At 41.6% G+C, this 27121-nt stretch overlaps 1 protein-coding gene across 3 annotated transcripts in view; it reads right to left on the bottom strand.

Annotated features, from left to right (window-relative positions):
* The window catches only part of DAAM1 (dishevelled associated activator of morphogenesis 1), a 175760-nt gene that overhangs the window by 75840 nt on the left and 72799 nt on the right, over positions 1-27121 (bottom strand). For all 3 annotated transcript variants that reach the window (XM_021102686.1, XM_021102694.1, XM_021102688.1), the window contains exon 3: positions 6369-6458. In XM_021102686.1, the coding sequence (XP_020958345.1) occupies positions 6369-6458 (90 nt within the window). The remainder of the gene's footprint in view (positions 1-6368; positions 6459-27121) is intronic.

Genomic DNA, 27121 nt, shown 5'->3' with positions numbered 1-27121 from the left:
AGAAACCACCCACAATCCCACCAAACAATGGTTTCTGTCTCTCTGACCTCTATATCTACTCTTTTGCAAACTTTTGATTGTACTGATTATGGTTTTATATCTTTTTTTAAACCTTATCATTATACGCCGAGCAGTTTCCTATGTCATTAAAATTTCTTTGAAAACATGAGTTTTCGATGGCAGCAAGATAACGGTTATGGTTGTGTGCTATAATATAATATAACCACCCCCCTTTAAGTTGTTTGCCATCATTGGCTTTCAGAGAGAACACTGCAAAGAATTTCTCAGACCTACTTCTTTGCCTACATCTTTCATCACTTCCATGGGATCAACTCCTGGAAGATGCATGTTTCAGGCTCTAGATACATGTTACCAAATGGTTCTGACCACCATCTTTAGGTCAATCAGCATCTCAAACCCAGGCCAATATTCAAAATATTTATCAACAGCCTATGGCATGGGCATCAACAAATCAGAACAAATTATGGAATATGAGAGTAAGGTCCTGGGGTCCCTTATTTATTATGCCAGGAGTTAACCTGGCTCTGAATCGTGGGTGAAGTCTGGTGGGCCCCTGAGGGGGATGGTGACATTGTCAAGGCAGTTTTTATTGGGAGGGCTTGAGGCAGCTGTGCTTTACAAAACTGGAAGGTGGCAATATTTTGACAGATAATGGTCAAACATCAGCCCAGGTGACCCAATGAACATCAGCCTGAGTTGGAGCTTTCACCTGACTTGACTTCTCCGGGCTGAAAAAAACTCAGTTATTTCAGTGCCCCACCCCCACCCCAGTGACTTCATTTCCAAAAGTTTAAGCCTCTCTATAGATTTCCTAATAAGCCCTACAAATTGTGTTTAGTAAAGGTCAGATGAGGCCAGCCATCTAAACTTGACCTTTTGGGAGTTCCAATTGTGGTTCAATGGAAACAAACCTGACTAGGAACCATGAGGCTGTGGGTTGAATCCCTAGCCTTGCTCAGTGGGTTAAGGATCCGGTGTATACACAGATTATATACATCTGACCTGGTCTAGGTCACAGACACGGCTCGGATCTGGCGTTGCTGTGGCTGCGGCGTAGGCTAGCAGCTGCAGTTTCAGTTCGAGCCCTAGCTTGGGAACCTCCATATGCCTTGGGAGTGGCCCTTAAAAAAAATAATAATAAAAAAATAAAAATAAACTTGACCTTTTAAGCACTGGAGCAAGGGACAAAGAACAAAGTACAAGAGGGAAAGTGTGTGGTGCATGTGACCATAGCTCAACTGTTGGAAAAGGAGCCTGTTGCTAGATGAGGGATGAAAGCATGACAATGTTGGCTCCCTGCTGGCACAACCCTGAGATGCGGCAAAGTGGCGAAGAAACTCATCTCAGTCACCCCAGAGCACGGTGGCTCTTTCCTCTGTGCCCCAGAACCTGTTTCCTTACCCCAGCATGGAGCTTATGAAAAAACTTGGCCATTATTTGATCTTATCTGCTTCTTCTCCCTGGACCATCCACTTCAGGAATTCTGAATCTTGGTTTCATCATCCTCAGAATCTAGCCAACAGTCTGCCCCAGAGAAGGTAGTCAGTACATGTCAGGATGAATTATACACCAATGAGCCCTTTACCAACTGCATTGACTCACTGAGCAAAGCACCAGATCCTCAAAGCCTTGTACTCATAAGGAACAGTAATGTTTCAATCTGGCATTATATACACATATCCTTGAAATACACAGATAAGACAGGCAGTTTCAGAGCCTGAAGATATCAATTGTCCTCTAGTTACTGGGCTTCCCTCATCTACTCAGAGAAGTAGATGGGGAACGATAGCCCGATTATATTTCTGATCATTATTACTTCTGCCACCAACTGGAATCCATTATCAGGGTAAAGGCTGGAGACCAAACCAGGTGCTTCTAAAGAAGTCTAGCAGTACAGTTACTGACATTTAGTTGTCTTACTTTTACAGGCTCCCTCTCCCGAATCTTGACATCTAGCAAAGTGGGTACCTGAAAACCCAAAGCCCACTCTACTGCCTATTCAAACAACTACATTTAAGAAGGAAGAGAAGCAGACCTGCTTCTCTTCCTTCTTAAACCTTCCAGGTCGAACACACAGCCATTGCTTCTGGTCCCAGCCTACCCACTGCAGCTTTTCATCAGGAGACTGGAACAACCAGAGGATTAACGTACCCTCATCCCCTTTGTCGTCTACCAGCTTGTTTGCCTTACGGTTATGGAGAAGACCAATGGTTCCTTTCGTCTACACTTCTACTACTTTAGCATATGTTCCTTTCACTCTGTGTTCTGATCAAACCACTGCCTCCTCATGCTCTAAACACAGGAGGGCCTCAACTCTCCGGGGTCTGAAAGATACTGAGGACCATTCATTTTGTGTGTGTGGTGAAAGGAGAATTCCTTCTTGTGGAGTGGTGTGGGGATGTGACCCAGTACAGGGAGTGAATAAAAAGCATCAGGAGGGTTTTCAGCCAGTTTTCCTAAATGTCTTTGGAACATACCAAGCACCAGATCCCACAAAGCTTAACGGCTCAACTGCAGCCAGGTTAGACAAGATTCTTTAATTAAACTAGAGTCAAACATAAACTCAGCAGCAGAGTAAAAGCTTGCCTTCTCCAAAGTAGACCTCGAAAGACATCGAAATGGAATATGGAGAATCCAGAGCCATTTACTTAAGTCTTGACTTAGGGATCAGAAATGGAAGGAGGAAAAATCAGGGGCAGTTATCAAATTCTGATCTTTGCTGCTTCAAATATCTGATATTACTATAGCCAACTGCATCTAACCCTATTCACTTACTTTATCAACTCTTAGGCTCAAGGAGGGGGGACAAGTATTTCCTGGACCCTTGTAAGGACTGGTTAAGTGACACAACTAGTGCAACTGCTCCTGTGAAGAAGTCTGATTAAAGAAGATTTCTGCCTGCACTGACAGGATTGCTGTTGCCATAACACAACATGTATGCCATCTTAGCTTCTCCCCCTTACTTTTCCCAGGGTTTAAAAATCATGTTAACAATAAGCAAATACGGCACGGCCAGATGCCTTTCGTGGTCAGATGGTGCATTGTTTAAAAAGCTTCAGTTTAAAATCCAAAAGATTGTTAACAGATGCAGTTTCTGGCTGGAGACTGGGAAAAACCTCACTTAAACAAAAGAGTATGTTGTGATTGGAACTAAATAGGGAATTACCTTTAAAGATAAGAACCACAAACATTTCCTATTTGAAAATACCCCCAGCCCCACCAACAGAACCCTTTTTTGGGGCCTTTCATAAAAGTTAAAAAACGAGACGGTGGATTGCTACACACAACAACCCCATGGCTGACCAACCAGCCCAGTCACTTGTATAGAGTTGTGTGGACTTTCAACAAAGGCCGTGACATCCATCTCTTGCTCTCCCCCAGATTACTCAATTAGGCACCATTCCAATTAATTTCTTTCCCGTTCTTTTAGCCCTAGAAATATTTTTTGCAGTTTTCACTTTGGCTCTGGAAATGGGTTTTCAACCAAAGGACTCAGAGCGGTTTGAGAAATGAACACAGAGCTTGATAAGCAGAGAGCCACGGCTGGGACTCAGGGCCCTAGTGGATGGAAAAGAGCCACTTGGCCGAGAAAAGCCTGGCCCCATCTTCAGTTCCCAGTCCTGTTTGCCTCCACAATGCTGTGTACTTTTACACAGAAAGCCTGCTTTTCACCAACTCATGTGTCTGTTTCTGTTGGCCTTCATGGGCCCTTATTCTACGGCTTCACTATGTGTGAGAACATTGGTGATGCCATAGGTTCTAATCTTGAAAGATGGAAAGTCTGAAGGAGCCACAGGGGTGGAGCTTTCCCTTGGCCTGAGAAATGGATGTGGTTGGTCTTGCTGGTGACAAGCCAGATTTGAAAAGGCCACAAAAGAGATGGTCCAAGGAAAACAGTCTGTTCTTGGTGTTAAGGACGGCCACCATGGGTTTCGTTCTGAGAGAGGGAAACCTGTCCTGTAGGGGATCACCTTCTCTGGAGAGAGGCAAACTCGTGTCCTTCTCATGCCTAGGTTTTTGTATTCTCTTATTTCTTTTATGACAGTGCGCCCAACAATCAGTTTCAGATCAAAGGCACAGTAGAGCATTAAGAGTCTGAGAAGCTCACATCAAGAAAATCCTTAGTCAAGCCATTTTAAAGTAAGGCAGATCTATAAGCCTGTGGGATTCTCCAAAGAGTTAAGATGACTTTCCCACTCAGCCACCCCACTGCTAAGTAATAAAAGGAACCCACGCTATTGGAATGAAGCTCACGGGGGAACTGCTTTCCCAACGATCAGTGCAATGGGGCCAGGTGGTCACAGGAAGAACCCATCCGTCAGGAAATGGGGTTCTGAGGCCAGTGGCCACATCCAGATCCATCCACCTACAAAGCCAACCCTGCCATGCACACAGGAGACAAAGTTTGCTAGGGGATTTGATAGGCCTGGAAATTGAAAAATGAGCAGCAGCTGCGAGCCCAAGGTCATTACTATCCCCAGGGGTTCGCCTTTTCGATCTAAGGGGCAGTAGTTTCCATGATTAACTTCGAATTGCTGTCAAGGGTGTAATAAAATCTGGGAAAGAAGAAAACTTTCCCCTCAGTAATCTGCTCCCATTTTCCTGCCGTTTCCCTTCCTCCAGCGCATATTCTCAATCCCCACTTCATGTCGTTTCCTAGTTGCAAGAAAAAAATCTGCACTCGGATGAGCCAAAATAGACAATGTCCTCTGTGTACTCAGGCACTTAAGGATTTTCTTTTCTCAGTTCCAGGGGCCAGGTCTTTAGGACAGCTGCATGAAAAGTTCTCTTGTTTTCAAGACTATACAATACCATCACTTTCAGAACAGAACATTTTATTTTCATTTTAAAATTCTCTCATTTTGAAGTCTGTTTTCTAAGCCATGACCATCAGTTCAATGGAAGAGAGGTTTTCTAGTTGGTAAGATGTGCAGGAAGAGAAAAGGAAGAGGGCAGATTCTTTTGCAAACACATCTCACTAGTTACCTCTGCATTAAGCACCCTTAAGGCTCCAACTTGATCTGATGCGACAGTAGCTCAAAAATCATCCTGATATGCCTCTCAGCAAAGGCCCCTGGAACCAAACCCCTCAACTACAACGGCTCAGGTAGAAAATTAAATGTGCTTTATTTAGACTGTTTGAGAGTTAGGTATAACACTCATGACAACTCAGTGGTTCACTCATCATTGCTTTGCTTCAAAGTGTCAGATGCCAGTGTTACAAAGGTGAATAGGACATGGTGCTTCCTCATCAAAGGCATAAAGCCTGGCAGGAAAGGGGCGTGCCAATTACATAAGGCAGCTGGGGAGGCAGAGGCAGAGGTGCCACGATGCAGCCATGGGGGCAAATGGAGACCCAGTTCCCTAAGGAAAGGTCTCCCTGGCTGACACTGTGTCTTGACAAGATGTTGGACTATTATGTTTCCTCGGGGAGGAAACATGTCTCTGAGGTGCAAGCCCTGTCCTTCCCACTTTCCCACCTTGATTCAAGTCTCTCTGGGAACAGAAGAGAAAGTGGCAAAAGGTGGCCATGAACAGAACCGGTTCTCCAAATGGCTGTGAGAACAGTCTAAGATTATGCCACAGGCTTTAAAAGAGGGCAGGGGGAGCTTTACTGAAGGAGACACAGTCTGGGGGGGTGAGGCCCAGTGCCGCACAGAGTTAGGATTTTTTCACTGCCCTCTTTTCAATGCCTTTTCTCTTCTCCTCCAAAGGTACCAGAACCTCAGCTCTTATCTCTGCCCCCCACCTCCTGCCCCAGAATAAGACTGCATTCCTGGCAGGAGGGTGTGACCCTATAGCTAACAGTGGGGTGTGAGGGGGATTCAGGTGGGTCACTCTCAGACTCAGACCTAAGAGTGGGGTGGGGGCTTTGCCTTCCCCTTGCCTCCATTCCTGGTCTGGAATGAGACATAGCTCAAGAGGCCCCTCACACCACGAGGACAGGCCATACCTTAGGGTGAGAAGGAAAGTTGTTAGAAGGCAGACCCAGAGGGCTGTGAACTATAATCATGAACCACAATGCACATCCTAACCTACCTACGTATATACTTAGGCAGAGCAAAAGAAAACACTTCAGTTTTCCGTAAGCTGATGTTAATTGGGGTCTCGCTTACATGGGGTCACAAAAAATGGCGTGAGGTGAGGGGTGCAATGAAGTGTTGATAAAAAACAGCATCCGAGGAGATGGCCCTCGGACACATGTAGCACCCGGGACACCACAGGACACATTCCATCTGGTTTTTACATTGTAAAGAACTGTCTGAATTCTGGTGGTAAAATGGGAAAGCAATGGGCACCAAAAAAGACAACCTTCCAGTTAACTGTAACCAAAATAAACATCTTACCTTTTTCTTGCTGCAGTATATTTGCCATTTTTTCTCTGCTGGAAGTGCAAACATGGCTTCCCTGTGTTTGTCTGTGAGGTCAAGTTCATCCTGAGAAGAAAAATAGTAATTGTTATTTCACAGAGTAAATGTTACTCCTACCCAGGAAGTTATCAACATCATCAGGGTGAGAAAACACCAACACATAATTAAATGAACTTGGGAAAGACGAAGAAGCTAGGTGCAGGTGCACGTTATCATCATTAAGAAAGCACGTTAGCATCATTCACCGTCGTGGTGAAATGGTTAACAAATCCGACTAGGAACCATAAGGTTGCGGGTTTGATCCCTGGCCTCGCTCAGTGGGTTAAGGATCCGGCGTTGCCATGAGCTGTGGTGTAGGTCACAGATAAGGCTCGGATCTGGCGTTGCTGTGGCTATGGTGTAGGCTGGCGGCTACGGCTAGGGCTCTGATTAGACCCCTAGCCTGGGAACCTCCATATGCTGCAGGTGCAGCCCTAAAAAGATAAAAAGACCAAAAAAAAAAAAAAAAAAAAAAGCAAGAAGTCCTTGGCCTGGGCACCAGCAAGCTAGAGGGACGAGGCACATCCCTCCACTCACAGAAGGATGGGGAAAGTGGGTTGAGCATTCAAGGCCATTAAAGCGGCAGGGTTTGGAAGGATTTGATCCTATTACAGATTAGGGTCTGGTAGAGGTGGCTCCACAAACACTATCAGGATGGGTCCAAGGGAGAGGATGAGAGGCTGGAGGAAAAGAGCCAAAAGCCAGAATGTGGGACTGAAGTGTATGGGGATTCCTGACCAGCTGAATTGAAGCACTGGGTTTGTGCAAAGGATCAAAGGATGGAAAGGTTTGAGAGGTTAGGAGGGGCCAGTTTGTGGGAGATCTTAAATGTCATACTAAGATGTTTCTTTTCTTGACCAAGAAGGGCCAATGAAGGTTCTGAGCAAGGAAGTGATATCTGGATCCCAGGAAGCACCACCAGTATTTATTAAGTACCCCAACGTACCAAGCACCGGGCAGGTGTTTTCTCCTTTAGGTCTCATAAAGACCCTCAGAATTCCATGCATGATGATGTCCTCCTTGTGATAATGATACCTGTTGTAGTATAGCTGGGGGAGAGTCTGGGGGAAGGCTAGGTAAGTCACCTGCTCCAAGACCACACGCCTGGTAAATGATGGGGTGGAGTTTAAGCCTACGGCTGTCTGACTCCAGAGCCCAGACGCTTAGCCTCCCACATCAGTGTCTGGAAACATGAATTATACAGTGGTGTGCTTAGATTGGACACCAAAGGAAGGCAATTTATGAACATCCATAACTAACAAACAACAATGGGAGTATGACTATCAAGTGTATGGAGAACAGTTACTAGAATTTAATAACTCAATCCATGGTCAACATTATTAATGGTATTGAGCTTCTTGTACACTTTTATTCTTCTAGGAAATTTATCTAGTTAAGGGCAGCAGATGGATGGGTCAGAGACATTTTAGTTATTTATTTTTTACTTTTTAGGGCCGCATCTGGGGCATATGGAAGTTCCCAGGCTAGGAGTCAAATCAGAGCTGCAGCTGCCAGTCTACTGCACAGCCACAGCAAATCCAGCTGCATCTATGCCCTTCTAATCCTTCCACATCTGAGCCACATCTGTGACCTATACCACAGCTCACGGCAACACTGGATCCTTAACACACTGAGCGAGGCCAGGGATTGAACCCTCATCCTCATGGGTACTAGTCGGGTTCTTAACTCGCTGAGACACTATTGGAACTCCTGTAAAATTAATCTACATTCTTCAGCCTGTCTTTTGAGATCTTCTGTTTATAACACCAAATTAATTTGCCAGGATTGCTACTGGTGATCCTCTTATGCCCTATCTTGTTAACACCTGCACCTCCAGGGCCTCGCCACGCAAGGTCTGCTATGTGCTGGCTGCCAGGGGAAATTCTTCCTCTCCTTAAGCCTCTGCTTCCTCACCTCCAGGATGGGCATCATTTTTCTTGCGGGGCTGTGTGAGGATTAGCACCATCAACTCAGCAGACATAGGGAGGAGCAACTGTACTGCGGTTTAGTTCTCTCATCATTTAAATACATTTCAGGTGCTATTGTCTTTTAAGAGTAAGGTAAACAGTTAAGTCGCTAAAACACACACACACTATTATACCCTGACCATAAGAAACTAGTTAAGAATTTCAACATTGAGCAACCAGGGAAAGAACGAAAAATATTTAGAGAAAATTGCATTATAAGGGAATATGTTAAAAATGTTAAAATGCTGGCATGCAACCGTTACAAATGTGCAGTAATTATTTTTATTCCTTTCTTCCTTTTCTAATATCCTGTAAGTTATACCTGTTCTCGTCCACTGATGAATACAGGGGAAATGGTGACACAAATCACTTCCCAACAATTACGGTTTTCTAGGGGTGGCATAAAGATCAGGTCAGTCATTCAAACAGCTTGATAACAGGTGCTTAGCTTGGAGGAAAGGTTTGCAATTTGTGAAAGAGAACAGGGCTCTTAATATAGCCCCCTTTACTATACTACAGCACTGTGTTTCTGCTCACTGTGCGGAGGTGTAAAGAAACCTGTGAATACTAAAACCTAGAAATTCACAGCAAAAAGTATTAACATTATCATCTTTTTCTGTTAGAGTCAGAAAAACTTCTGCTTCTGCTGAGACACAGAAATGATGGATTTTGAACATGCCAGTTGAACTAGGACTCAGGGCACGTGGTTTCATGCAAGGAGGGAACGGCCACAAGATAAAAAAGTATTTATTAAAAATTGCTATAGGGCCTCTGGATATAACTTTGTAAGAAAATGGGAAGGAACACATGGATATCAATAAAGGTAACAGCTAACAATTATTGAGGACCTTCTGTGTGCTTAGTAAGAGTGTTCTATATGGATTAATTTAGTTTGCCCTCACAATTATCCTATAATGTGGGTAATGTCACCCCACTTTCCAGGAAACTGAATCAGAGCAATTAAATGGACTGCTTGAGGTAACTAAGGTAGTAAATGGTACCAGAGGAACTTGAGGCTAGACTGTCCAGTGCCAGGGCCCATGTTCTTAAACACTAGCCTGTTCATTCATGTGCTCGTTCAGGCAGAAGGGAAATAAAATAATCACACAAACTGATGCTCACACATGGAGCTGAGAGCTGTGATCCAGAGATGCTTGCTCTGGGGAAAGGTAGGGCCCTGAAGGCTGTGAGTGACGGGAAATGAGGTCTGAGAAACGAATAGGAATTAAATCCATCAAAAAAGCACTGCGGGACAGTGAACAGAGACTTGCAGGCCACTGTGAACTTTGGTCTTTATCTTAAGAGCAATCAGAGGTCACTGGCAGATCTGAGTGAGGAGAGTGACATAGACGAAGTCACTGGGAGTGTCTAGGCACAATGCCCAGTGTAACGAGACCCCCGCCCCTCCATTCCAAAAGTATCTCTGCTCTGACTCATTCTCTTTTAATAACATAACTGAAACAAGCATGCAAGACTCTAAGACTATCACACAGCTTTAGAGCTCCATCAACACCTACTCAGTGAATGCCCTACCCCCTCCAGGACCATGGCCAGACATTATAAAGAACGCCAAGATGAATAACACCCCAATTTCACGAAATGTAGATTCAAGTTAGGAAGACAAGATGATAGAAGTCTTCAATGTTTGCTCTTCTTTTCAGGATAAAGTCCAAATTCCTTTGCTGGTAGGTAACTCCCTTCATGATTTGGTCTTTACTGACTTGTCCCACCTCCCCTCACCTCACCTCCTCCTCCAGTAGCCATTTTTTAGCACTTGGGATCACAAGTTGCCCACTTCTGAAACTTTTCCACATCGTGTTCCCTATTCCTGGAGAGCCCTTCCCACCATGACTAAAGGTCAATCCTGTCTACCCGAGCTTTTACAGAGGATCAGCTATTCCCCCCCAGGCAGCTTACCCTGACTTTCCTGGGGTGGGCAGCCCTCTCTGCTCTCCTAACCTCATGGCATTTATTACTTTGCTGCAGTTATGTTATTAGCATATCTGACCCCCTTTCTAGATTCATCCCCAGAGGGCAGGAATGAAATTTGTTCTGTTCATCTTTGCATTAATTTCCAGTTCCCCAAACAATATCTAACATAGTTGAATTTCAAAAAAAAAAAAAAAAAAGGAAGGTGAGGGAAGGTAAGGCAGCTGGGAAGGAAGGAGAGAGGGGATTATTGTGGGACACGGTGAAGATCAGTGCATCTCGATGATTAAACCCCATTTTTTTGGGGGGGGGCAGTAAAATGTACATACAGTAAATGCACTGCTTTAAGAGACACATCTGTACTTTAGAGACACTTAAATACACATTTCTGAGTTTGGCAAAGGTATACACTGAAGTGGTTCTTGCACTTTACACTTTTGAAGCTGGTTGCACCATTTACTCTCCCACCTACAATATATGGCATTTGCAGTTACTCCACATTCTCACCAACATTTGGTGCTCTGTCTTTTTAATCTGAGCCATCCTAGTTTACTTGAAGTGATTCAGAAGTCAGTTGCATTTCTGTATACCAGCAATGAAATATTAGAAAAGGAATACAAAAATACGATACCTTTTAAAATTGCACCTCACAAAATCAAATACCTCGGAATACACCTGACCAAAGAGGTAAAGGACCTATATGCCGAGAACTATAAAACTTAAGAAATCAAAGAAGATGTAAAGAAATGGAAAGATATTACATGTTCATGGATTGGAAAAATCAATATTGTAAAAATGGCCATACTACCCAAAGCAATCTACAGATTCAATGCAATCCCTATCAAATTACCCAGGACATTTTTCACAGAACTAGAACAAACAATCCAAACATTTATATGGAACCACAAAAGACCCAGAATCGCCAAAGCAATCCTGAGAAACAAAAACCAAGCAGGAGGCATAACTCTCCCAGACTTCAAGAAATACTACAAAGCCACAGTCATCAAAACAGTGTGGTACTGGTATCAAAACAGACAGACAGACCAATGGAACAGAATAGATATCTCAATGCAGTTTTAATTTGCATTTTCACATGGATACACCTTGTCACACATTCACGTGCCATTCACACATATTCTTTTATGAGGCATCTATTCAAATCTTTTGTCCACTTCTGAGTTGCCTGTCTTATTGCTGTCCTTTGCCAGAGGTATGTATTGAGTGTATTTTGACTAGCCTGGGCCTGCTCATTTTGTTAACCATCTATTTTGATCACTAAGTGGGGTTTGGGGGATGAAATCTAATTTATTAATATTTTTCCTTTTAGAGTGAGTGCTTTTTGTCGTCTGCAAGAAATGTATGCAACATGCAGATGATGTTCTACGGTTTGTTCTGGAAGCTCCTAGCTTTAGTTTTGCCTTCATGTTTGAATCTACACCCCATCTCATGGACACCACTCCTGTGGCCTTTCTTTAGTTACAAAATGCATGGATTGCTTTTGGCTTCTTTCTTTTCCAGCTACTTGCCGTCATTTAAGATACATTGCTGGGCAAGTTGGGGAATGAAAGCACAAATGATCAAAGGAGGAAAAAGAATTGATTGCAAACTAATTTGAAATTGTCTTACATCTTTAATTTCTTCATGCTCTGAAATTGTTTCAAAATAATATTACAGCAAATTTCTTGGACTTCCCTTGTGGCTCACAGCATAACTACTTGGCATGGCTTCTACAGTGGCTGTGGCTCGACCCCTGGCTCAGGAACTTCCATATGCCGCAGGTGCGCACCACATGTTGCATTTCTATATACTAACATAAAAAAGCAGCAAGAGAAATTAGGGAAATCATCCCATTTACCATCACATCAAAAAGAACAAAATACCTAGGAATAAACTTACCTAAAGAGACAAGAGAGCTGTACTCTGAAAAATCTAAGACTGTGATGAAAGAAGTCAAAGATGATACAAATAGATGGACAGATATATCATGCTCTTGGATTAGAAGAATCAATATAGTCGAAATAACAGATTCAATGCAATCCCTATCAAATTACCAATGACATTCTTCACAGAACTAGAACAAAGTATTTTAAAATTTGTATGGAAACACTAAAGACCCCAAATAGCCAAACCAATATTGAAAAGAAAAAAAAAAAAAGGAACTGGAGGAATCAGGCTCCCTGACTTCAGGCTATACTACAAAGCTACAGTCATCAAAACACTATGGGGGAGTTCCCATTGTGGCACAGCAGAAAGGAATCCCACTAGCATCCACAAGAATGAGGGTTCAACCCCTGGCCTCACTCAGTGGGTTAAGGATCTGGCATTGCCATGAGCTGTGGTGTAGATCACAGAGTTGGCTTGGATCCTGTGTTGCTGTGGCTGCGGCATAAGCCAGCAGCTGCAGCTCCAATTGGACTCCTAGTCTGGGATAGGCTTCTATATGGCACAGGTGTGGCCCTAAAAACAAAAAACAAAAAACAGGGAGTTCCCTTGGTAGCTCAGCAGTTAATGAACCCTACTAGGACCCACTATGCAAATTTGTTCCCTGGCTTCACTCAGTGGGTTAAGGATCCAGCGCTGCTGTGAGTTGTGGTGTACGTTGCAGACACAGCTTGGGTCTGGCATTGCTGTGGCCTAGGCCGGCAGCTGCAGCTCCAATTTAACTCTTAGCCTGGGAACTTCCATATGCCATGGCCACAGCCCTACAAAGCAAAACAAACAAAAAACAGTACAGCACTGGCATAAAAACAGAAATTAAGATCAATGGAACAAGATAGAAAGCCCAGTAATAAACCCAAGCACCTATGGTCAACTAATCTATGACAAAGGAGGCAAGAACATACAGTGGAGGAAAGACAGTCTCTTCAATAAGTACTACTGGGAAAACTATACAGCTGCATGTAAACAAATGAAATTAGAACATTCTCTAACACTATACACAAAAATAAACTCAAAATGGGTTAAACACCTTAATATAAGGCCAAATGCTATAAAACTCCTAGAGAAAAACATAGGCAGAATGCTCTTTGCCATAAATCACAGCAACATCTTTTTTGATCCATCTCCTGGAATAATGACAATAAAGACACAAATAAACGAATGGGACCAAATTAAACTCAAAAGCTTTTGTACAGCAAAGGAAATCATAAAAAAATGAAAAGACAACTCACAAAATGGGAGAAAATCTTTCCAAATGATGCAATTAACAAAGACTTAAAATAATATAAAAAAAAACTCATACAGCTCAATATCAAAAAACAAAACAAAACAAAACAAAAAACCCAATCAAAAAATGGGCAGAAGAACTAGACAGACAATTCTCCAAAGAAGACATACAGAAGGCCAGCAGGCACATGAAAAAAATGCTCAACATCACTATTAGAGAAATGCAAATCAAAACTACAATGAGGTACTAGCTCACACCATCAGAATGGCCGTCATTAGTAAGTCTACAAATAACAAACGCTGGAGAGTGTATGGAGAAAATTCCTTCACTGTTGGTGGGAATGCAAATTGGTACAACCACTATGGAAAACACTATGGAGGTATCTCAGAAAACTAAATATAGAACCACCACATGATCCAGCAATCCCATTCCTGGGCATATATCCAGAGAAAACTTTCATTCAAAAAGATAGGAGTTCCCGTCGTGGCGCAGTGGTTAACGAATCCGACTAGGAACCATGAGGTTGCGGGTTCGGTCCCTGCCCTTGCTCAGTGGGTTAACGATCCGGCGTTGCCGTGAACTGTGGTGTAGGTTGCAGACACGGCTCGGATCCTGCGTTGCTGTGGCTCTGGCGTAGGCTGGTGGCTACAGCTCCGATTCAACCCCTAGCCTGGGAACCTCCATATGCTGCTTGAGCGGCCCAAGAAATAGCAACAACAACAACCAAAAAGACAAAAAAAAAAAAAAAAAAAAAAAAAAAAAACAAAAAGATACATGCACCCCTGTGTTCACTGCAGCACTACTCACAATAGCCAAGACATGGAAACAATCCAAATGTCCATTGACAGATGAATGGATTAAGATGATGTGGCATGTATATACAATGGAATACTATTCTGCCATTAAAAAGGACAAAATAATGCCACCTGCAGCACCATGGATGGAAGTAGAGATTCTCATACTAAGTGAAGTCAGAAAGAGAAAGACAAATGCCATATGATATCATTTATATGTGGAATCTAAAATATGACATAAATGATCTATCTATAAAACAGAAACAGATCATGGACATGGAGAGCAGATTTGTGTTTGCCAGGGAGGAAGCAGGGAGAAAAGAGGACAGATGGAAGTTTGGGGTTGACAGATGCAAACCTAAAAAGAAAAAGAAAAAAAAAGACTTAAAATTTTTATTTTGATACTTAATTTGAACACTGAAGAGTCAACCATGGAAAACCAAGTGATCAGGATCACTGTATCTCAGTATCGCTCTATGTGATTTTTTTTAAAGGAAAAAAGTAAATCTATAAGAGGCAAAAGTAGATCATTGGTTTCCTGGGGCTAGAGGCCAGAGCAGAGACTGACTGTGAATGGACACAGAGGAGATGAAGTGATGAAAATGTTCTAGAACTGGATTAGGGTGATGGTGGCACAACTGTAAAAATTACTAAAACACACTGAAATGTACACTTACAATGGGTCAATCCTATGGCCTGTAAATTATATCTCAATAAAGCTTCTTTAAAAAAAAAAAATCAAGCCTGGCTGCTGGAGCCCCAGGAAAACAGAAAAATTAGAGCAAATAGAGCTTTGTGTACATAAAAAAGACTGGATGAACATTAGATAAACCAGGGAGTCAGTTTAGATGTGAAACTGAAAAGAAATGTATGAAGAGGAGGGAAAGGGAAAAAAGTGGGCCTCTTTGGAGCAAGTGGTTCAAATGTTACAATTTCAGACACAATTTTTGTTTGAGACCAAGATTGTATACATGAAATTTTCTTGTGCTTTCCTTGAAAATTACATAGATCCTCCTAATATTCATTTCATTTAGGTCAAGAGATGGACAATGTTTCCTCCAAGGCCCAATATGAGGTGACATGTTAATCTTAAATCTTGAAGAAACTTTTCAGTGTTCTGTGTTCTTCTGAGCAGTGGTGCCAGAGAAAAATACTGATTCCTTTGTGAGCTAAGAGCTAAGCTTTTCACTAAGATTAACAAACAGATGTAGTTAGCCCAACACCAGGAAGCATCCTGGTCACTTCTTTTACTTTTCCTCTGCTCACCTCGGGTTTTGTTTTTCCTTTTTGCAACCCAGCTATGTCAGATAGTGATTTGGGGACTGGCGATTAATGCAAAGATGAATCAAATAAATTTAGTTCCTGCTACCCTACCTGATACTTCAAGGGCCTAGTTCCTTTCATCGGCCAAAGAATTTTCTTTTCATACTATTTTTTCCTGGATAGAGTTTTTAAAAAGTTAGAGGAAGATGATTCAGAGAATGACTTAAAAAAAAAACATCTGCACCAAGCCTCATCCTTCTGCACAGAAAGCTCAAGTTTCTTAAAAACTGAAACCAACAAGCAAAACCCTAAAGGCTTTTCTTCTTGGGGAAGATACTAATTATGTTTTTCATATTTTTATAAAATATTGAGAGTATATATATTTATAATATCTTGGAGAAATAGCAATAATTAGACATCTTTTATTAAGAAGAAAAGAAATATGAAGGAAGCCCAGCTGTGGGAACTAAAGTTCTAGGCTTTATTCCTAACAAAAGCATATTATCAAGCTCCAATTCTAAAAGATTCTGTACAAAGAAATCCCACCAATCCTACACTCTAGAGTCAGCAGGCAGCTCTATAGAGAAATCTCTATAAATCAGAAAACAATTGGTGCAGCACAAATAAATCTAAGGAAATGGATTGATTTGCTAGATAAAGCAAGGGAAGGAATTTTGAAATAATATACAATAAGGGTCTTGAATGAACTGAAAAGCTCTTGTCAGAGATGTGAACTAAACTAAAATATGGGATTATTTATGACACCTGCAATGCAATATTTAAAGCATTTTTTTTCTTTGACAAGCTAAGTCAACAGATTTTAGCAAGCCAGCAAAACATGAGTTTTCAGCTAAACAGAGAAATTTCTAATGAAAGAATTCAGATTTCTTTTTCTAAGGAGCTAAGCTAGCTCTTTATATTCACACGGAAGTAGAAAGATAGTCCGTGAATGCTGGGGGAAACAGAGATTTAATAAATGAGGAGATGGAGAAACTAATACAGACAGACTCTTGGTTACCCTGCCAATCAACCCATTGTTTTGTGTGTGTGTTTCTGCTTTGGGTTGTTTGGGGTTTTTTGTTCTTGGATTTGTTTGGCTGATTTTGGTTTTGAAATGGTTCTTGACCAGGTAATCACCCATCTGACTCAGTGTACAGAGCTCACCGAATTTCTAACATTTTATGACTCAGACAAGGCTAACTTTTCTCCTTCAAATTAAATACCCCAGGTATTTACCCTCAGCAAACAGGCCCAAGGCACCCATTCTAATCCCACCCAACAAAGATTTCCCACAGGCCCAGCAGGCAGCAACCCCCAGGTTCACCTCACATAAACCCAACATCAGTAGTGTCTTCTCTGGATTTAGCCCTCTCCCTTGTCAACCCCTGCCTCCCACCTCAAAACTCAGCACTATCAAGTATAAGCCAATGCAGCAGGACAAGTGGCCAGGTCTTAAGTCACATGATATGGTGATAAGTACTGCAGTGCAGGAAAAGGCCAGAAAAAGCCAACAGAAGGCCGAAGAGTGACACTTCAGCAGCAGGAAAACACCACTTTTATAAGTGTATAGAGAAAATGTACTATTCAGCTGCAATAAATCATTATATTTATGAACATCCATCCTCACCATGGCAAATGATCATCATATCCAGGAGTCATGAATTGCCATGAGAGCTCTTAAAATTTAACCACAATGACCCTGAGCACAGTATTTTATTTTCCAAGTGGAGGTTTGAAACCTGAAAGTTAGATAAGACTTCTGTTCATTAAATAGAGGTGCATTCAGTGAATTATTACCTGTCCTAACCAGTCAGGAAAGACATAAATGGAAAACAACAGCGAGTTTTAAATCCCTAAAGGGATGTGTACACACAGAGAACAAACCTTGAAGGTTCTCAGCCTGTAAAATTTCTGCCAACATTCTTAGTCATTTTACACAAAATACCACAACATGACTCACCACCACCTACACAGTAATGTTCTGTGTCTGATAGATGTGTTTTCACTAGATACATAAAAATAAGTGAGAATGCCCCAAAGCAGAGGCTAATAGAAATAATTTTTAGTTTCTTGCTACACATAGTTAGCTGTTTTATACTATTTCTTTCCTACCTTGAGTAGTAGGCAATGGAAACTATATCCAGTTTGCTAGACAAAATCTGCGGCTAAATCTGTAGGCTTCTTATTGGGCTTCTTTGTGCGATTTCCACCACAAACTCCTTCAAGTAACTTTTAAGTAGTCTGCATCACCAGCAGTTTCTATGTACTCTAAAATAAATAATTCTGTTCTAAAGGTATGTTCAAATCATCTCTCGATATCCAGCCAGCCACTGAAATTCCCAATTTTTATGGTCATAATCTAATACAAAGTCTGCTGGCAAGGCTTAATTGAGACAGTTTCTAAGCACTGTTTTCCTTATTGAATGGAGGGACTTTTGTTTCCTGAGCACAGAACCAGCTTGTAAATGTGACAGATGAGAAAGGTACCCTAAGGCCCTGTGCGCAACTAAGCCAAGTTCTCCACCTCTCCCTCCCTCAGTGACACCAGCAATCCCCACCTGCTCCGAATGCCTGATAGAGACTTGTTTGGCAGCTCAGCTGACCCTTTTAAGTTTTAATTGGGTCAAGAGAGATCCAGCACAATGAGTCTCTCTCCACACGGCAGCTATTTATTTATGTCACCATATAATACAGGGTAGAGAGCTAATAAGGTCAGACAATATTCCCAAGCATTTTAACCTGCTACCCTTCACACCAGCCACAGTGACTTACACCCAGATAAAGAGGATGAGTAAAGAGAATGACAACGGTGGGCAGGGACGCAGGAAGAGTGCAGGGCATCAGCCCAAATCTATTGCTACTACTTCACAATAATTCAGAATTGGAACCCAACTGCTGGATTCAGCTGTCATTACTTCATACACTCATGCATTTGCTCAAATACTTCCTAAGCATCTCATGTGTAATCCTTCAGTAGTTAATTATTCATTCAGGCCACAAGCATTTACTAAGCACAGACTGCTCTGGGCCCTGGGGATCCTGAGGGTGAAAAAGTCATATGTGATGCCTGTGCCATGGTGCTCTTTGACAGTGCAGTGGTGCTTGTTCACAGTGGATTTAACACAGTGAGTGTCCAAATGGGAATTAACTCAAACTGACTGCTTAAAAGATGCCAAAGTGTGGAAAAAAATGATGGCAAAGGACTTGCTTTTTCTTCTACATCCAAGAAATGCCACCTTTTCTGAAAACAACCCATGTATGTATTCTAAATGAGTTTTCAGCCCTTTAATTTAATTCTCAAATGTTACATTGTGTAATGAAATAAAGAGCTAGCAGCTATAGGATGTTTCCAGAGGATTCATTTAAAAATTGGACAAGAGGGGAAAATTGCAACTTTTTTAGGGATTTGATTTTCTAAAACATATATTACACGTGTATTTTTCCCTCCATCCATGAGCCAGAAAATCATAACTAAAAGATGTAGCTGGTACTGAGCTCCTACAACATGAATCAGGAAACAGTGTGAAATTCCAGAGGAATTCTGGGAAGTGAAGGTGAGGGAGGGAGGATTCCTCTCCCAGACAAAAAGAGTCCAGGATAGTTTAGAATTGAAATACATGATCCACGTATTGGGCATTCACCTCCTGCGGGCCATGTGACACATGTTTTGTGAGAGCAAATAGTGTTTAGATGATTCTCAGTGCTTCAATATATATTCTCATGTTCTGTTATTTGTACACACTGCCAGACTGTTCTAGCCATTAATGAAATGAATTTTCAAAATTACACTTGAAAGTGTACCTAAACCACACTACTTATGCAGATCAAATTATCCTCCAGTCTTTAAAACTTATGCTGGTTTGTATGGGGATGTATAAAGAGTCGGTGAGCAAGTGCAGTATGCTGACTTTGTATAAATCTGCACGTGGTAGCCTGAGGATTAAGTTAAATAATCAGATTTTAAATTGTAGCAAAAAGCTCTAAATATATACATACAGCTCAGTGTCTCTTTAGGACTCATAATAATGAAAATCATCAAGGCCAAGGGGACTCATAACATTACTAGCTCACCTGTCTGGTCCACTGGCATGAAACATCTTTTCCCATCCCCTCACTTTCAATCTATAAGTGTCCTTTGCCCTAAGGTGAGTCTTTTGTAGGCAGCAGATTGAAGGTTTTTGCTTTTTTATCCAATCTGCCACTCTGTGTCTTTTGATTGGAACATTCGGTCCATTGACATTTAAGGTGATTACTGATAGACATGTATTTACTGCCATTTTAAACCTTGTTTTCCAGTCGATTTTATGTTTCTCTTTTCTTCTTTTGGTTGGATGATTTCCATTTATTTTATGTTTGAATACTTTTCAGTTTTTGTGAATGTCCGGTTTTGATTTGTGGTTGCCCTGTTTTTTAAGTACGTTAACCCCTTCCTATATCTGCTTGCTTTAGCCTGATAACCATATAAGCTCAAACACATTCTTAAAAAAAAAAAGAAAAGAAAAGAAAAGAAAAAGAATCTAATTTTTCTTATTTCCCTTGCCCACACTGTATGAATTTGATGGGTTTTTTTTTTCTTTTAACAGCTTCATGTTTAGATCATATGCTGGACTAGCTCAGAGATGGTTTTGCAGTATTTGCATTAAAAAAATAAATAAATAAAGTTCGGCGTTCCCACTGTGGCACAGTGGAAACGAATCCGACCAGGAACCATGAAGTTGCAGGTTCAATCCCTGGCCTCACTCAGTAGGTTAAGGATCCGGCGTTGCCACGAGCTGTGGTGTAGGCCAGGAGCTGCAGCTCCAATTTGATCCCTTGACTAGGAACTTCCATAAACCTTGAGTGTGGCTCTAAAAAGGAAAAAAAAAAAAAAAAAAAGAGGCACCCAGAGGAGTTCCTACTGTGGGTGCAGTGGGTTAAGGATCAGAAGCACCCAGAAATAAAGGTATTCATTAATATCAAAGTATCTAAAGTGAGATTTTAAAATATGTAAATTTAACAACTTGGAGCAAAGGACATTTGGAATGGTCTTGGTGAGATAAAATATAAAGTTAGGACTAGAAGGAATAAAATGGTTTTGTGGTTTTACCTTTTTTCTGGATTTAGTCAATCAGAAGATAAGAAGGAAACTTTAAAAACCATGTTGACCATCTTACCGTCTCTAAGCTGACACACCTCAACCAGTTCAAAGAAAAGTATGCTGCCCACTGGGATGAAGACATATTGCCCTTTCTTGATTCCTGGATGTACAGCAAAGTTCTATCCAAAAGTACAATAGATATAAGCAAGCAAAACCACCTATATCAGCATCACCTGTATCACAAAGCTTCAGCTGTCCTCAGGGCCTAAATAATTTGTTTATAAATTTCTGGGTTTTTTGGTCTGTCCGTCTTTCTTCCTTTCTTCCTTCCTTCCTTTCTTTCTTTCTTGTCTTTTTTGTCTTTTGAGGGCTGCACCCGTGGCATATGGAGGTTCCCAGGCTAGGGGTTGCATTGGAGCTGTGGCTGCCAGCCTACACCACGGCCACAGCAACCCTGGATCAGAGCCGTGTCTGCAACCTACACCACAGCTCCTGGCAACGCCAGATCCTTAACCCACTGAACGAGGCCAAGGATGGAACTGGCAACCTCATGGTTCCTAGTGGGTTTTGTTTCTACTGAGCCATGATGGGAACTCCTTGGTCATCTTTAAGTTCACTGTACATAGGCAGCAGTGTGCTTCTATCCCATAGGAATTTCAGCACTGAACACACTGAAGCCCATATTTACATTCCCACTTCCCTTTGCGATGTACTGCATATTTTCATACCATTCCAAACAGTCCATGTTCTATGAATTCATCAAGTTGATTCATCCAAAAATGCCAGTGTCAAGGGAATATCTGCTCACTACTTTTTTCTCTTCTCTAACAACTAATTCTGTCCTTCAGCTAAACAGAATTTTCTATTTTAACCATTATAGGTTTGTCAATTGAAAAGAATTTTTAACTGATCAAATTTAATATCAATTCTTTCATTAGACTATGATTTTCGGCTTCCAGATAACTGAACACTTGGAGACTATTCTGGATATATCTTTGATATCTTTGAAGTCTTTATACAGCTTGATTTCCTCTGCTTAATTACCAAGCAATCCTTTACACTCCAATTAAGAAACGATAGGTTAAAATTAATCAGGTTAAAATTAAATGTTCTGGCTACCCATTTTTTTTTTTTTTTTTCATCTTTCTTGGAGACAAGGAACTGAATAGCTCCTGCAAGAAACCCTCTATTCTCAGTCATGGTCTTCATATAAAAGGCAAGTCTTAAAAATAAAAGAGATAAAAAGTGTTGAAACTTCTCATCAATTCTAGTGATAAAAGAAGAATTTTATTACTAAAGAGGGCTTAAAAATAGCCCCAGTAATCAAAGAAATTATGTTTACAGCCTGAAAAGATGAGTAACAGTGCACACAGCTAGTAAAAGAACAAAATTTTTACACTGGTAAATCTGCAAAACTAACTTGGATTCCTGTAGCTCCTTTCATACCAAAGTGACTTCAGAACATAATGAAAAATGAAGAGATTACTGATGTGGGTTCTCAAGGGAAATCATTTGGCACAGCTTACCTTGACCGTGAATTCATGTAACTCAGATACGTCAACTAAATTCTCATTCCTACTACCTTCATTTCTCAAATTCTATGCTGTTACTAATGTTGAGGGTGTGCTCAGTACTTACTAAAACTGACCCATAGTAAGTGATTATATTTATGAAGATACGAATCTCATCAGTTTATGGTGTCCATTATCACTACCTTCCCCATTCAGATATTAATTTTTTTGCCAATCCTCAATAGTATAAATGGTGATCATTTATGAGAAATCACAAATTTCTCAGTAAGCTTCTTTAAAATATTTTACGTTTCATGGAAGGCACAGCATCGTGTAACATATTATCCCAAAACATTAGACTCACTGGCCAAATAAATGGAATACTAAACACTGAGTTTGAAAGAAGGCAGATTAACCAGAAAACAGTGTAAATGGAACTGGTAACATTTCAGGTTTAGGCAAATAATACTGCCTGTTATTTACAACTAGCTATAAATTCAGTGCTATATGCTATTAGATATGAAAATTTTCCTCTAGTAAGTCTGTGAAACTGATTTCAAGTACACTTCAGAAATAATAACCAGTCTTGTCATAAACCCGGTTTTTCACCTAAATCTTGGCCAGGAAAAGCAGTTGTATATTCTGATGTTTCACAAGGCAAAAAAACTGAGGGAACATGTGAGGAAATATCAGTTCCAATATAGCCATTGCTATGAAATATTCTGCAGGAAAGAACTTAGTCCATCAACTCTTGGCATATTCGAGTCTCTATATTTGGATAAAAAATCAGAAGGAAGGGTACTAGCAAATTCTCTTTCTTTTCCATTTCAAATAAAAGTAGCCAGAGGAAGTGTGCATTGAAACAAGGCATCTTACCTCAACAACTGGACCCAAAGGAAAACATATTCAGAATCTACCCAAGGAGCCATGCCACTCTTTGCTAAACTTACTGACACCTTGCAGAGACTGCAATGAGCAAGGGTTATTTTTGTAAATATAACCAAATAGCAAAATATTTTGATGTACTTTGGTATATTTAGTTCACTGAGAAAACCCATAAGAAAGCAGATGTACTGTCCCCTGTTCAAATAAGAATCTGAGGGATATAATTAAATCAATACAATCTTCCTCATCACCCTTTCCTGGCCCTCAGAACTCCAATCCTCCCAATCTTCTATTTCATGGTCTGTCTACACTTTTTAGTTCCTTGAGGCTTCCACATTTTCTCTCTTACCTGTAAGCCCTCTACATGCTATTTTCACCGTCTATGATACTTTTTTCTCTCCTCTGCCTGGATAGTTCTTTCCTGTTTTTCAGGTCTTCATTAAATATCACTTCCTCCAGGAAGGCTTCAAAGATCCTTCCACACCAAGGCTGTGAGGCTTGAGGGTAGTTGTCAGTAAGCAGCATCCTCTTTCCCCAACAGGAATGGGATCAAATGCAACTAGATGAAGTAATCAAGCAAATGGAGAGCAAAATACCTTCCTTTTTATTCCTGAACTAGAGTTGGAGAACCCAACTTTCAACTGCAGATGAGTGGGGTTGCTGAGATTTTTAAGGCTCAATTACTCACCCAGCAGTTAGGGACAACTGGACAACTGCAGAACTCCCCAAGGAGGTTCACTCCTATGAAATTTATAGCAGAATGTGTGCTTTCTGAAAGCAGGAGATGTGCAGAGAAAGAGAGAAAGAGAAAAGGAAGAGAGACTGAGCCATGCATATTCCAAAAAGGAGATGGAAAAGAAGAGAAGCCAGGAATGTTACTTCCCAGCAAAAGAGCTAAGTGTGATGGAAATCAAACCTCTGAGTCAACTCCCTCCTTGTGGGGAAAAAAAAAAAAAAAAAGGTGGGGGGAATAAAGTTTCTTCCCCAACAAAATGTACTTCTGGAGCAGCCCCTCTCACAGCCCTTGGTCACATCAGACAAGAGCACATGTTTAGTTGCCTGTTGCCTCTGCTAGACCTTCAGCCCTACACATCATTAAGGAACAGTTACCTCCGGGCCTGGTCCAGAGCTGGCACTTAACACACACACACACACACACACACACACACACACACACACACACAACCATCAAAAGAATGATCTGTCAATTGATGACACATTCTTCTGTTCATTTCAAAGGAAATCTTCCATTGTTAACATTCAAGTGGAAAAAGTTACTTGAATAAGAACAGTGTATAGAGTGGTCATGCCCAGCACTCTTCAAATAGGTTGGTGGGAATTATCTAAGACCTAAAAATGACAGACTTTAGAAAAGACAAGATTTCAGATGAATCTTATTTTATGGGAACCATGCTGAGTCTCAGATTGGTTGTGTTCTTGCCTTGTGGCTGAGGCAGAGGACAAAGCAGAAGTGGAGTGGGGAGATAGGGGAGGTAATATAGGACAAAGGATTGATGCTCAAAGGCATCATATAACGGTTAGCAGACACTGCACTAATTCTCAGTATTTTATTTTAAATACCCCAAATCATTTAAAAATTGTTGGCAGATGACTTTACTTTCTATCTGGCAATCTACACAGACACATAAAAATTCCCAAGCTACGCATCCTCAGGTCTCCAGGAGCTACCGACCCACTTAAAAGCAACCGGTCAATCAGTAGGGAGTGGAAAATAGCAAGAGTTGGCAGAAATACGGGAAACTGGAACTTTCAGACACTGCTGGTGGAAATGTCAAATGGTGCACTGCAGCCACTTTGGAAAAGCATCTGGACGTTCCTCAAAAGTTACACACAGTGTTACATATGACCCAGAAATCCCACTCTTAGGTATATACCCATGAGAACCGAATATATTTCCATGCAAAAACCATGTATATAAATGTTTACAGCAGCCTTACTCATACTAGTTCAAGACTGACAAAAACTCAAATGTCCATCGATGATGAATGGAAAAACACAATGTGGTAAGTCCATGCAAGGACCTAGTAGTCAACAATAACAGGAAAGGAAGTCCTGGTACATGCTACATCATGGATAAATCCTGAAAAGATTAGGCTAAGGGAAAGGATGCAGTCACAAAGGACCACATATTATATGATTCCATTTATATGAAATGGCCAGGATGGACAAATTCACAGAAACAGAGAGTGCATTGGTGGCTACCTGGGGACAGTAGGGTTGGAGAGAAATGGCAAGTGATTAATGGGTAAGGAAGCTACTTTTGGGAGTGATGAAATGTTCTAAATTGTATTGTAGTGATGGTGCCACTACTGTGAATGTACCAAAGCCCGTGAATTGTACACTTGAAATAGGTGAATTTCATAGGATGTGAATTTTATCTCAATAAAGCTGTTATTAAAAGGGGGATGGGGTGGGACTGGGACCTCCAAAAACCACTGTGTCCTGAAATCAGAGTGCTCCTGAACGTCCCACTTGTGGCAGGAACACCGCTGGCGTATGAGGCTCCTCAGGGCCCACTTTCTTTAAAGATTCACATGGCCAACCTCCCATCCAGGCTTGTTTTATTTAAGACATGATAAGGTTGCACTGAGCAGTTCTGAAAGCAACCTATTTGGTATCACTTTGAAATACATCAAACGAATGACTCATCAGAAGAGGCAAAGGAAACTAGCTTACAACAACCGGCTCTGATGAGATGCTTTCCAACTGATAGAAGGAGAATGGCCTGCAAGTTCCAACCCACAGTGGCACACTCACAGCAGGCAGATTAGCTTTCAAGAAAAGGGAAAACCTGGATATTTGCCTGGGGTGTTGTGCCCAGAAAATACCTACATTATCTCCTATCCCTCTTGCTGCACTAGGATGTGGGGCATAAAGCACCCATGGCGAGGTGCCAGCCTTTTAAAAGAAGTTGTCTTCTTTCATCTTCACACTAACCCTATCACAGATATGGTATTATCCCCATTTTATAGGCGAGGAAATCCAAATTCCAACAGAAACCATCTCAAAGGAAGTTAGCCTAGATTGCAGAGGGCTCAGACTCCAGAGGCCACCCTCTCCTGTGCACAGGCAGAGGCAGAACTGCCTCTACGGCTATTCAAGAGAACCTAGGGCAGAAGTTTTCAGTGGCTCTGAGTCCACCTCCCTTGCCTCAGGATACCCCTGCCTGTTGGATGGATTTGTGGTTTAAGTCCCTGAAGTCAAGAGGAGACAAAAATCCATCCATCACTCACAGGAGGGATACAAACCTCAAGATAATTTGTTTTCCAATGGTTTTGGCTTCAAGTTCTGGTGTGGCATTGGCTTTTTAACAACTAACAGCTGTAGGCAATTTTCACACAGAATAAAGACATCAATAAGGCAGAGAGCGGAATTTTCTCCCATATGAATACAGACTCATGAGCTGTCTTCAAGATGTACATGGAGCTGCCACCACACAGGCTCTGGCCTGCATCTCACCTGGAGAGGCTGACGGAATGCAGCTGAGATAACAGTGGAGATGGAAGCTCTGAGGGCACTAGCTCTGCCCACCAGCTCCACTATGACCCAGGAGGCCTTCAGCTACCAGCAGCATCTGTCTTCTTCTGACTTTGGTTTTAAAACACTTGAAGTGGGAAGTAACACCAAGCCCATCAATGAATCATTACTGCCTTTCTTGACAGCCAGCATAATACATGATTCACTACCCATCCTGGGGAGAGGACAGCATCCTCCACCCATCCCAGTGACCTCAGCCTCGGCCATGGGCCTCGCAGTGCCAGTCCCACAGAAGGGTGGGTGGTAAATCCTTACTCTGTCAGCTTAGTAGTGGTCACATAATTTGTGTTGGCCAAAGAAACGTGGGCAGGAGTGACATGTGTCATTTCCAAGCATAAGCTTAGAACCTACTAGCAGTTCACCATGTCTCTCTTTCCCATGCCACAGGGCCTGGGTCTTGGTCTTAAGTAGAAGATAGCATGGAGCAGAACCATGGCTGACCCACAGTGGACATGTGGCAATGGCAAGAGAAAAGCCTCTGCTCTTGTAACCACTGAGGTTTTGCTATCACAGGATAAACTAGCTGCAGATAATGGAGAC

This window comes from Sus scrofa, chromosome 1 (genome assembly GCF_000003025.6).
Source record: "Sus scrofa isolate TJ Tabasco breed Duroc chromosome 1, Sscrofa11.1, whole genome shotgun sequence".
Taxonomy (NCBI): Eukaryota; Metazoa; Chordata; class Mammalia; order Artiodactyla; family Suidae; genus Sus; species Sus scrofa.
The sequence above is the reverse complement of the archived record's forward strand: the minus strand, read 5'-3'. Positions and strand labels throughout refer to the sequence as shown.